Genomic DNA, 12,931 nt, shown 5'->3' with positions numbered 1-12,931 from the left:
CACATGATTTCTTAATTTGCAATTCGTTTGCCAATCAGTTGGGCTGCCAGACTTAACTGCCATACCTTTTGCCTCATCCCCCTCAACCATACAATTTTTCAATTCCTCATCAATCCGAGGGGATTTAACAGTTTTTACAGTCATTTTCTTAATGGGTGCGTGCTTATTAGTAACTGAAATAAGTTTCATAAATGCGTCAAGTGCAGCGTCTGGTTGCTCCTCATTACACAGCACAGACCAGCAAATATCCTTTACATCATCAACATATGAATCACTACAAAACTTCTTGTATGACCTCTTATATACTATATTAGGCCCAGCCTTTGGAACTTTGGTTTTCCTAGATATGGCTATTATATTGTGATCACTACATCCTATGGATTTGGATACTGCTTTAAAACAAATATCTGCAGCATTGGTAAACATGTGATCAGTACATGTTGATGATTTAATTCCTGTGCTGTTTGTAACTACACTGGTAGGTTGACTGACTGGTTACAGTTTGAAGTTTATTCCTGAGTGGGCAGCTTGGTGATAGCCAGTCAATATTTAAATCACCCAGAAAATATACCTCTCTGTTGGTATCACATACATTATCAAGCATTTCACACATATTATCCAGATGCTGACTGTTAGCACTTGGTGGTCTATAGCAGCTTCCCACAAGAATGGGCTTTAGGTGAGGCAGATGAACCTGTAGCCATATTACTTCAACAGTATTTAACATTAGATCGTCTCTAAGCTTTACAGGAATGTGGTCCTGAATATAGACCGCAACACCACCCCTGTTGGCATTTCTGTCTTTTCAGTAGATGTTATAACCATGTATTGCTACCGCTGTATCATCAAAGGTATTGTCTAAGTGAGTTTCAGAGATATAAGATATGAATATGAATGTCATCTGTTACAAGCAAGTTATTGACTTCATGGACCTTGTTTCTTAAGCTACATATGTTAATATGGGCTATTTTTTTTTTTTATTGCTTGATTGTTTTTAATGCTTTACTGGGAAGCTTATCAGAGGTAGACTTACTCATGTTATTTACATTGGAGCTGATAGTGCAGGATGAGCTGCATAAATTGGTCTTCCTACTATTGCACACCGCCTCAGTGCTAACAGCGTAACTCTGGTTTATAGGCTCATGATTACTGCTTACAATAGCTGTAGGATAAACAGATGTATTCGGTGCAATTAAGGGTACATAAAGGAAATGTACCCCTAATGGTAATGAAATGCGCTAATGGTAATGAATGTAGCGGAATCGGTGGAATGGTATCAAATACATCAAACAACATGGTTTCCTGGTGTTTGATGTCATTCCATTTGCTCCGTTCCGGCCATTATTATGAGCCGTTCTCCCCTCCGCAGCCTCCACTGCTCTCTGTGTATCCAGGGCCCTCTCTCTCTCTCTCTCTGGTGTGGTCTCTGTCAACTCTGTGATGCATAGTTAGGTCTGGGAGTTGTGCTGCTGCTCGCATCGCTTCGGCTCGCATCAGCTCCTGGCCACAGATAAAAGGAATAGGTCTCCCTCTCCTGAACAATGTGTGTGTGTGTGTGTGTGTGTGTGTGTGTGTGTGTGTGTGTGTGTGTGTGTGTGTGTGTGTGTGTGTGTGTGTGTGTGTGTGTGTGTGTGTGTGTGTGTGTGTGTGTGTGTGTGTGTGTGTGTGTGTGTGTGTGTGTGTGTGTGTGTGTGTGTGTGTGTGTGTGTGTGTGTGTGTGTGTGCGCATGAAAAGGCTCGGGGAGCCGATCGACATCTATCCTCCCTCCCTCCCTCCCTCCCTCGCTCCCTCACGGCGGCGGTGATTAGCACATCAGAGATTGTCGATGGGCCGGGAGCTAATGGGAGCTGACAGGGCTGTAAACAAACATCCACCATTGAAGAGCCCCGCTCACACTTGCCATGCTCACTCGCTGGCCCGCTGGACCGGGACAAAGGGCCCACTCATGGAGCTCCTCGCTGGGGCCGAGAGGGCAGGAGCAAGGGTTCGGACGCCAGCAGACTGCACCTTCATCCATGCACCTAGAGTAGGTAGAAGTAGGGTTGAAGAATTTTCCTGGGAAACTCCTGGGAAATCCAGGATTCCGGATTTCCTGCTTATTCCCTCCTGATTCGGGGAATCTTCCAACCGGGATTTCTGGAAAACCCGGGAATGTATTAAAAGTTCTTGTAATTTGGCAACCCCTGCCTAATCCCTGCTCATACCCCTGATGATTTAGGCTGGGGGGTGGGGTAAACGGTAAGGACAACTTCAACATCAAGCCCTACCCAAAACAGCCCCCCCACACACACACACACCTCAGACTCTGCTGCAGCCCCCCTCCCCCTCCCTTTCGATGACAAAGATAATGACCAGAACCCTGCCAAGAAGAAGGTGTGTGTTACCCGAACACCATGCTAGAGTATGTATTATCGGGTAGGCTTTCTCAATGATGTGCATTATAGATGTGATGGCTCACAGTTTGTTGGAGCACAGTGTTAATAACTGAACTCCAAGGTTTAGGAGTAAAATTCCTCCACAGGCCTTGATAATAGGTGTAAAGTGTACATCGCTTAAGGATAAAAGTGCCTGCTAAATTGTGGTCCCTTGTAGTTTAGCTGGTAGCGCATGGTGCTTGCAATGCAGGATAGTGTGTTCGATTCTTCAGATAAAAGTGTCTACTAAATGGCATATATTATTATTTTGTATTAAATTATCGGTCACCTTTCTGTTGATCAGATTGTGGGTCCAGGGGTAAGTGAGAACCCGCCAGCACCCAAAGCTACGAATCCAACATCAAACAGATCGGCAACTTCGCCTCGGTCAGTCTCCATTGGGAACCATTGTTATTTGCCTTCCACGCCGGCAGGTTCTAGACTCAGAAATAGGTTCTAGACTCTGCTGATCTAGTTTAGTATGGTTCTAGGATTCTAGACTAAATCTGTCCTCTTGTCCACCAGGTATTACAGTTCTGACCTTTCTACAGTCACATGATCAGACCACGCAACCTGACAGGCCACAGTCACTTCCACCTTTTTAAGTAGGGCATCAAACCCATGTGAGAGGTGGGCATTGAATGCTCTGGACTAGTGTTGCAAAATTCCGGTAGTTTTCCAATAATCCTGTCGTAAGATTCCTGAAATTTTGAGAATAGAAATCCAACCAATTTTGCAACTCTGAGCCTATCCTTAACTTTATGAGCTAAACTTTATGAGCTTAACTTTATGAGCTACTTTGTTTCATTAAAAGTAAAGGTATAACAACTTTTGGTAGTATGGGTGTGAGGCAGAGTCAGAGAGACCAGTGGTGTGAACCCCCCTGGGGGGGGGGGGGGGGGTTCACACCACTGGTCTCTCTGACTCTGCCTCACACCCATACTACCAAAAGTTGTTATACCTTTATACCTTATACCTTTACTTTTAATGAAACAAAGTTAATCTTTGAACAACAACAAAAAACACGTGTATGATCAACAATCTAGAAAAGAGAACAATGTGTTCGCTGATTAATATCAAAATCTAAAACTAAATTAACCATTTTACAAAAAACATGATGGATGATGGTTGCCCAGCCTGGTCTCATAGACTAGACGTAACATAGTAAATGTAAATCTGGGACACTCAAATTAATATGATATGTTACGTTTGGTATGGTTACATAAGATAGAAGGTAACTTAAGTAGGATGGTTGGTCGGGGTGGATGGGTAGACGTATAATGCGAAGGTCTAGCAAACTAAAGGTTGTGTGTTTGAATCTCATCACGTACAACTTTAGCATTTTGTCTAATTAGCATCTTTACAACTACTTACTAAATTTTAGCTACTTTGTAACTACTTAGCACGTTAGCTTAACTTTAATCCTAACCTTAACCCTAACCTTAACCCCTAACCCTAACCCCTAGCCAAGCTAACGTTAGCCACCTAGCTAACGTTAACATTTGACACCTAGCTAACGTTAGCGTTAGCCTCCTAGCTAACGTTAGTAACAACAAATTGTAATTCGTAACATATATGTTTTGAAATCCGTAACATATTGTACAAATTGTAATTCGTAACATATTATATGAAATGGATGATGGACATCCACAAATGAATACACACCGTACGAAACGTAACATATCATACTAATTGGAGTGTCCCGGATATACATTTATTAGGTTACGTCTACCCCTGAGTCCTGGTTGGGTTGCCTTAAAGAACGTAAACATAACAGTGTGATAAAACTTGAGCATATTACTCAGTGGTAATATCTATGTTAAAAAATACCACCTTCAACCATTTCTCTGAAACACACATATCATACAAGGCATCAGTGCATATGGTCAAGCATATCCCTTTGTAATTAGTATGGACATCTATAATCCACTGTCAAAATCTTTGTTGTCTCACTGAATGACCAAACTCCTAAACTGCAAAACCTGTGACAGACCCACATGGTTTAGTTTCAGTCTCAGACCACCAATACATACATAATCATAGATCTCTCAAAGCTTTCTGTAGCCACAATAACCTGTGCTAAAACACATTCCTTTCTAGGGCCATTTTCAGACCTCTTCCTGGTTTATGGACATTTCTCAACCCAGTAGATTTTCACCAATGTCATTCCCAGAGAGATCGGTGATGTTATTCCCCAACGGAGGAAGGTACTTCCTGGGATCACCAGGGAAAGGTACGGAGGGGGGCTGGTTGAAATGCCCCATCAGGAAGATTCCGATGGTGCCCATGAAGAACGACAGCGCCATGGCGATGAAGCACACCCTGTCAATCACCCGGCCAACCAGGAACCACTCCTCATTCTCCTGTTGTGGCATCAGAGGGACAGGTCAGAGGGGATACTAAGAAGTGGAGAATCACTCTAAATGTGGGGAAATCAGTTTCCTTTCAGTAATGGAAGAGTAATGAACGGTATTACAGAGTGAAACATGTTCTGGCACAAAATGGTAACTGTGCATCACCCAGGTGGGTGAAACACATTTGGGAGACTCACATTCTCAAAGTTGTTTTGTTGCCTGGCACTCTTGGCAATATGTTTGCAGGATTCCACACACTGGCGCACCTCTGGTGAGGCCTGGGCCAAGCTGGTCCCCAGATCCTGTGCCGTACCCCCCTCAAGACTGTTATCTAGGGTCAAAGGTTAAAAAAGAGAATTATTAACCTATACACATTTCTTGCAATTTTCTCGCAGCTAAGATTGAAAATATGTTAACACTTTACATTAAACTACCCTTATTATTGTGTAATTACACTGTACAAACCTAACCCTAGCTTCATGTCCAGCTGCTGGTTCAACCCTAACCCTTATACTAACCCTTATCCTTATCCTAAGTGGAGGGTAAGTACAGTGTAAACAAACATTCCCATCAATTCCCATTGTGATATTCTATGTGTAACACTACTCACAGATCTTCTCCAGTGCAGATTTCATGAGGCCGTCTCTCTCTCTGAGCCTGGAGAACATGAGTTCAGACCGGGCCGTCTTCATGACGTATTCTTCTGCCTTGATGATGAGTCCTAGGGAGCTGCGGCGCCGGCAGGGGACTAGAAATATGTTACTCCCACTGTCGGTGCTGTAACTGTGACCATTACCGGTTCCATCACTGAAGTCACAGTCCTCAGACGGTGTCCAAGGTCGCATCTGCATCCTCAACAGCCGAGGTAGGATGTTCAACAGGACCTGAGGTCAACATTGTCAAGGGTCAAAGGTCAATACCAGAGTTGGGGTAGGTAGCCTAGCGGTTAAGAGCATTGGGCCAATAACGAAAGGTCGCTGGTTCGAATCCCCTAGCATACACTTTTGATGTGCCCTTGGGCAAGGCACATAAACCCAATTGCTCCTGTAAATCGCTCTGGATAAGAGCATATGCAAAATTATTAAAATGTAAATATGGGGCCAATTCGAATTGAAGACACTCAATTCAGGAAGTCTATTTTTATATATATATGTATATAGATATATATATATATATATATATATTTACATATATATATATAATTATATAGATTGCTTGTCCTCAGTTTATTGATAAATCATTCAAATTAGATTTTAAAAAATCTATTTGTGAATTAGAATTTCAGTTTAATTCCTGAATTGACCCCATCCCTGGTCAACACTACCAGTCCAGATCAGCCAAACGTTCCCTTATGGCCTAACAAGCCATCCGGTAATGCAGAGGACCATATAAAACCACATTAGAGACTTGCTGGTCACAGTTTTACAGTCTTACCTTCCTGACTTTATTGTTCATGATGTGTGTATTGGGGGACCTTAGAGACAGGTTCAGCACGATGACACAGTTCATTACTATGATGGTGGTCACGGACATGACAAACATCAGGTACCTACAAAACACATGAAGCCATTAAAGCTAACGGTTACAGAAATCAGGACTGCAGGAGGCTCTATAGATCTCTGTTAAAAACCTCTATATGAGTGACCTGTTGTTACGTTGGACATCTACTGACAAAAAAATACATTATTAAATATTTTGACATTTTTTGCTAAAATAAAGATTTAATGAAATACAGGCAGGCACCACATTACTACAAGACAAAACATCTCACTCAATCAAGCCTGATGGTCTATATAAGCCAGCATCGATATAATAAAACAAAGCTTGAAAAGGAAGTGGAATGGGGTAATGTCTTAGTGTGATGTGGGAAGAATCCCATACTTTACCTTGTATGTGGTACAAATCACATTATTGTGGGAGAACCTCCTCTAACAGTATGAATTAAGCTGTTTGAATCCTAAACAACCTGCTTACACATAGTTTGAAGTACAATACCAACATAGCTACTGTAGCAGGTCAAAGCTGTGTGCTGGAAAACCTTGGTAGAGCATGGGTAAAGTACAGTAGGCATTGTGGGGCTCGTGAATTTCCTTTCTTTATCGACATCCGACCAATGGCTACTTCTCAATTAAAACATCGTTTTTTTTGTTTTTAATAGAATAACATATTAGAACTAGAAGGTCGTTTTCCATTAAGAAAATTGTGTGACTTGCTTCTACTCTTTAGAAGTATTTTTGTGGTAGTTGAAGAAGTTTAAAACATTTTACTTAAAGGGAAGCAGTAAAATATAGTCTAAGTAAATGATATTAAAATAAGTGGTCCTACTTTCCGATAAGAGGAACAGTCTGGGAGGTTTCTGGAACCTTGTTGGCTATGAGGATGAGGAAGACAGTCTGGGCCAGGAGAATCATGATGGACACGGTGCACTTCTGACCCCCAGCTGACCAAAACCAAAATCAGATCACAAGCACAGAGTCAATCAGTTGATGAAAATCTACATTTACATTGATATTTTTGTCATTTAGCAGCTCTTATTCGGAGCGACATGCAGTTCATCATCAGACAATGAAATACTGTATGTACTGGGTTTCACAAGCATCTATAGGTGTATCAGAAGTGTTACCGGGTAGGTTAGGTGAATGTCTTGAGTGTGAATGGTGTGTGTGTGTGTGTGTGTGAACGTGGGTGTGAACGTGGGTGTGCATACGCGTGTACATGTGTATGCGTCCGTGTGTGTGCGCAAACTTGTGTGTACATGTGTATGGGTGTGTGTGTGTCCATGCAGTCGTCACCTTTGGCAGGCAGGAAGTAGACGAGCAGGCCCAGGGATGAGATGAGGACACAGGGAACGATGATGTTGATGACGTAGAACAGAGGTTTCCTCTGGATCATCAGGAAGAACACCACTTCCTGGTACTCTAACTCATCTTTAGTGTAGCGCTGGTTAATCAGCTTCTTAGCAGGCCTGTGTTTGATGATCCACTCCCCATTTTCTGGCAACAGACGAGAGCTAGAGTTAATATGAATAGTGTCATGGCTCCCATGTATGCTGCTTAGAACATTATCCAATTCTGTCTAGAATGAGATAACGAGAGAACAAGAGGTTTGAATCCTGTTCAGTTCCCAGATGATGCAAGAACTTTGTATTTGTTTTTAAGAAACAGAACCCAAATTGAATTGAACGTTTATTGACGATTCTATGAACATTTATTGTCTTGTTGTAAAATGCTCTCATGTTATCCTCTGTTCCCTAATGTTCCTTGTATTTTTCATACGCTCACAAAAAAACACACATAAATCAGTCAAGGTGTTTGCGGCGATAGGGTTACTACAATACCTGTAAAAGCCTCGGGGTCGATCACCACCCACTCCACAGGCTGGTTGTCCTCCTCTGTGAGAACTAGTTCTATCTCGTTAGCGTTGTAGGTCTGGGAACTGAACACAGGGATAGAGGAAACAGTCATCCATAACCGTGAAACTAAAAACACAGAACCTCCACTGACACACCAATAAGCTGCGTCTCATATTCACTAACTTGATGTTTTTTATATTTGCGGTTTAATCGATTGGTTTCCCAGACCATTTTGCGTACACTTTGGGTTGGATTAAATCCCTATCGTGGAAGATCCATGTTATAGCCTCGATTGAAATTTAAAGGCAATGTTCCTGCATTCACAGTAAATGCTGCATGTGTCGGCTGAATCGGAAATGAACTTTACATTATAACAGAGCTTTGCGATGCGGATTTAATCCAGCCTCTACTCAATTCTTTCAGATCTGCTGAAGGGGTATACAGTATAACGGCCCCGGGAGGATAAGGGCGAACTAGTCAGTTGCAACCAAAATGTCTAGTCTGCATTTAACCCAAACCCACTGAATCAAAGAGGTGTTGGGGGCTGCCTTAATCAACGTCATCAGCACCCGGGAAGCAGTTGTTGTCAGGGGGTTAACTGCCTTGCTCAAGAGCAGCATTTTCCATCTTGGGGATTCAAACCAGCAACCTTTTCGGGTAACTGGCCCAATGCTCTTAACCACTAGGCTACCTGCAGCTGGTGGTTATTTTCAGTTGAGATTAGTCATTAGTGGGGTGTGTGTGACTGTGACGCCCATACCGGAACACCATGGTGCAGTTCTGCCAGTCGAAGGGGAAGTAGTTGACGATGATGGAGCAGGCGCTGCGATAGATGGCAGGAGGCAGCCAGTACACACAGCCACCAGGAGACACCAGGGCATTACAGTACATGGCTATCTCAAACTTTCCGTCTACACTTTGGAGAGAGAGAGAGAAAGGAGGGAGGTTATGTATGGGATCACATGTTTTGTCTCACATCGGACAACTTCCTAACATGGATGCCATTATCATGAATCTGCAGTGTTCCCTTGGCCAGCACGTTAAGTGATGATTTTACGTCATGCTTTCTAGACTCACTTGTTCTCCAGGATGATGTCAGGCAGCCAGATGCTCTTGGATGGGATCCTCATCTGGGAGGTGAGGTTTCCGTACAGGATAGACCTGGGAGGTTGGTCCCACCTCAGCCTGTAGTCACACCATTTCTGACAATGGAAAAAGCAGATAACAAATAGAATATGAAAGGAAACGAAGACAAAGAGTCGAGAGACATGGTGTGGTACTAAAGCCACTGTGTGAGTGTTTAACCGGAGTCGACAAGGGATTTTACCATTTCAATCCAGACACTGGTTGTAAGGGCTTCTTCCTTTTCATTCTAGGGATGGAAAGCAAGATGATCACACAGACACACACACACACACACACACACACACACACACACACACACACACACACACACACACACACACACACACACACACACACACACACACACACACACACACACACACACACACACACACACACACACACACTGACCAGGGAAATAAGGTTGGTGAGAGTCATCTTGACGGTGACCTGTGTGATGTCACCACTCTTCTCCATGGGCCGGACGTTCTTGTTGTAGCCTCTCATCAGGTCCTTGAACAGCTCCCCCTCCAGGTTCACCCCTGCTACTGCTGAGATACAATCGGAGACAAAATGAGTCAGATAGAGAGAGAGAGAGACACATGGTGAGATACAATGAGAGACGCCAAGTGGGTTAGAGTGAGAGAGACAAATAGTGACAGCGAGAGATAGAGGGAGATAAGGTGAGATAGATGGAGATAGGGTGAGATAGTGGGAGATAGATGGAGATAGAGTGAGTTATTAATACTTCAATAGGGGAACACACAAGGTAGGATGTCAGCTAAAACTACATGATATATACAAAAGCATGTGGACACCCCTTCAAATGAGTGGATTCAGCTTTTTCAGCCACACCCGTTGATGACAGGTGTATAAAATGAAGCACACAGCCATGCAATCTCCATAGACAAACATTGGCAGTAGAATGGCCTTACTGAAGAGCTCAGTGGCTTTCAATGTGGCACCGTCATAGGATGCCACCTTTCCAACAAGTCAAATTTCTGCCCTGCTAGAGCTGCCCCGGTCAACTGTAAGTGCTGTTATTGTGAAGTGGACACGTCTAGGAGCAACAGCGGCTCAGCCGCGAAGTGGTAGGCCCCTCAAGATCACAGTACAGGACAGCCGAGTGCGTGGCATGTAAAAATCACCTGTCCTCGGTTGCAAGACTCACTACCGAGTTTCAAACTGCCTCTGGAAGCAACATCAGCATAAGAACTGTTAGTCGGGAGCTTAATTAAATGGGTTTCCATGGCAGAGCAATGCCAAGCGTCGGCTGGTGTAAAGCTCGACGCCATCGGACTCTGGAGCAGTGGAAACGTGTTCTCTGGAGTGATGAATCCCACTTCACCATCTGGCAGTCCGACGGACTAATCTGGCTTTGGAGGATGCCAGGAGAACGCTACCTGCCCCAATGCATAGTGGCAACTGTAAAGTATGGTGGAGGAGGAATAATGGTCTGGGGCTGTTTTTCATGGTTCAGGCCCCTTAGTTCCAGTGAAGGGAAATCTTAATGCTACAGCATACAATGACATTCTAGACAATTCTGTGCTTCCAAATTTGTGGCAACAGTTTCAGCAAGAAAATGCCCCCGTGCATAAAGCGAGGTCCATACAGAAATGGTTTGTCAAGATCAGTGTGGAAGAATTTGACTGGCCTGCATAGAACCCTGACCTTAGCCCCATCGGACACCTTCGGGATGAATTGGAACGCCAACTGTGAGCCAGGACTAATCGCCCAACATTAGTGCCCGGCCTCACTAATGATCTTGTGGCTGAATGGAAACAACTTCCAACATCTAGTGGAAAGCCTTCCCAAAAGAGTGGAGGTTGTTATAGCAGGAGGGACCAACTCCATATTAATGCCCATGATTTTGGAATGAGATGCTCAACGAGCAGATGTCCACGTACTTATGGTCATGTGGTGTAGCATTCTGTGAATGTGATGTGTTTTTCCTGCAGCAAATTATTCTTTCAATGTTATATACAAACAGCTAAAATATGTATTTTATTCCAGCTTCAAAGACATAAAAAACAAACATTGTCAAGATATTCCAGGATATGCATATAATTGGTACCATTGGAAAGAAAACACTTTGAAGTGTGTAGATATGTTAAAATAATGTAGGACAATATAAAACAATAGATATGGTAGGAGAAAATACAGAGAAAAACCAACCAGAATATATTTTTTTTGAGAGACCGTGCTCTTACAATGGAAAGTATAGGGGCATACTGAATTCTAGCTCCAAGGATGCAATTCCTATGGTTTCCACAGGGGGTCAGTAGTCTATGTTCAAGGTTTCAGGCTTGAAACGAATAAGAAATATCAGTTTTAGTACAGGGACACAGTCTTGGAAATTCGTGTTTGGGCACGCCATGAAGACAAGACACACCTGCTAAAATCGGTTTCCTATTGAACATACTTCTTTCCGTAAGAAATATTATAGTTTGATTACATTTTATGGTATCTGATGAGTATATAGAAATGTGTTTTGACTTGTTGAAACAAAGTTTAGGGGTAGATTTTTGGATTCCTTTCTCTGCATGTTGAATGAGTGGATTACTCAAATCGATGGCGCCAACTAAACAGACCTTTTTTTAATCTAACAAAACAACACTACATGTTATAGCTGGGACCCTTTGGATGACAAATCAGAGGAAGATTTTCCAAAAGTAAGTAAATATTTTATCGCTATTTGTGAATTTATGAAACCTGTGCCGGTGGAAAAATATTTTGATGTGGGGCGCCATCCTCAAACAATCGCATGGCATGCTTTCACTGTAATAGCTACTGTAAATCGGACGGTGCAGTTAAATTAACAAGAATTTAAGCTTTCAACCGATAAAAGACACTTGTATGTACCTAAATGTTTAATATCCATAATTTTTATGATTATTTATTTGAATTGCGCGCCCTCCAGTTTCACCGGAAGTTGTCCGACCAGCGAGACACCTAGGCTTAAGAAGTTTTTAATCAAAAGACAGCTTCCCTAACGGCCTTTTTTTTTGGAACACACAAAAATAGTTCAACTATTTTAAATTGTTTATTCTGTTCTCTAGTGACACTTTTAAATTATGCAAAACATTTGTGCCATTTTGAAGTGTATGCAAAAGCTATAAACTCATTGTCATAATGCTTCTGCCAACCGCTCAGAAAACCTGTTTAAGCTACTCATCCAATACCCTGACATTCCACCAAATACCAATAAAATACCAATTGAAATACCTCTGGAAACTAACCATGCTTACACAGTAAAGTGGATGCTAACATTCTTACCAGTAGTGAAGATGAAGAGAAATATCCACAGACCGAGTGGTAGAAAGCATTGAGATCCTGCCGCCATCTCTGGGACTGAGATTATTATCGTTTCACACCGATACTACTCTTTAGGTTTGGCTGCCACCTGGCCAAGGGGTGAGGGGTGATGTGTGGTGTGTGTGGCAGGGGTGGGGTGTAGTTGTTAGTTTGTGTGTGTGTGGTGGTCAGGGATGTGTCAGTTTCAGGGGAGGGTTTACTGTCTTATGGCCCTAAAAGTATTTCTGGAGCGCTGCACTCCTACTGTCTATCCCAGGACTGCATTGTCAGCTGTCACAACGCACGCACACGCACATATACACACACAGACACAGACACACACACACACACACACACACACACACACACACACACACACACACACACACAC

The 12,931-nt window shown here is 42.9% G+C and overlaps 1 protein-coding gene across 2 annotated transcripts; it reads right to left on the bottom strand.

Annotated features, from left to right (window-relative positions):
* Positions 1–3,401: 3,401 nt before the first annotated feature.
* chrng (cholinergic receptor, nicotinic, gamma) lies at positions 3,402–12,726 on the bottom strand. 2 transcript variants are annotated; one of them, XM_071362824.1, is made up of 12 exons: positions 12,523–12,726; positions 9,658–9,797; positions 9,449–9,493; positions 9,199–9,323; positions 8,882–9,037; positions 8,107–8,204; positions 7,562–7,762; positions 7,095–7,209; positions 6,204–6,318; positions 5,380–5,653; positions 4,967–5,100; positions 3,402–4,778 (listed from the first exon to the last, which is right to left on the bottom strand). In XM_071362824.1, exons 1-12 carry the CDS (start codon positions 12,587–12,589, stop codon positions 4,554–4,556), a joined length of 1,695 nt encoding a protein of 564 aa, XP_071218925.1. In that variant the 5' UTR covers positions 12,590–12,726; the 3' UTR covers positions 3,402–4,553. The 2 variants fall into 2 exon arrangements, with proteins under 2 accessions (XP_071218925.1, XP_071218926.1); XM_071362825.1 differs by having other exon boundaries at positions 9,658–9,794.
* Between the last annotated feature and the right edge of the window lie 205 nt (positions 12,727–12,931).

Source organism: Salvelinus alpinus, chromosome 23 (genome assembly GCF_045679555.1).
Source record: "Salvelinus alpinus chromosome 23, SLU_Salpinus.1, whole genome shotgun sequence".
Lineage (NCBI taxonomy): Eukaryota > Metazoa > Chordata > Actinopteri > Salmoniformes > Salmonidae > Salvelinus > Salvelinus alpinus.
The sequence above is the reverse complement of the archived record's forward strand: the minus strand, read 5'-3'. Positions and strand labels throughout refer to the sequence as shown.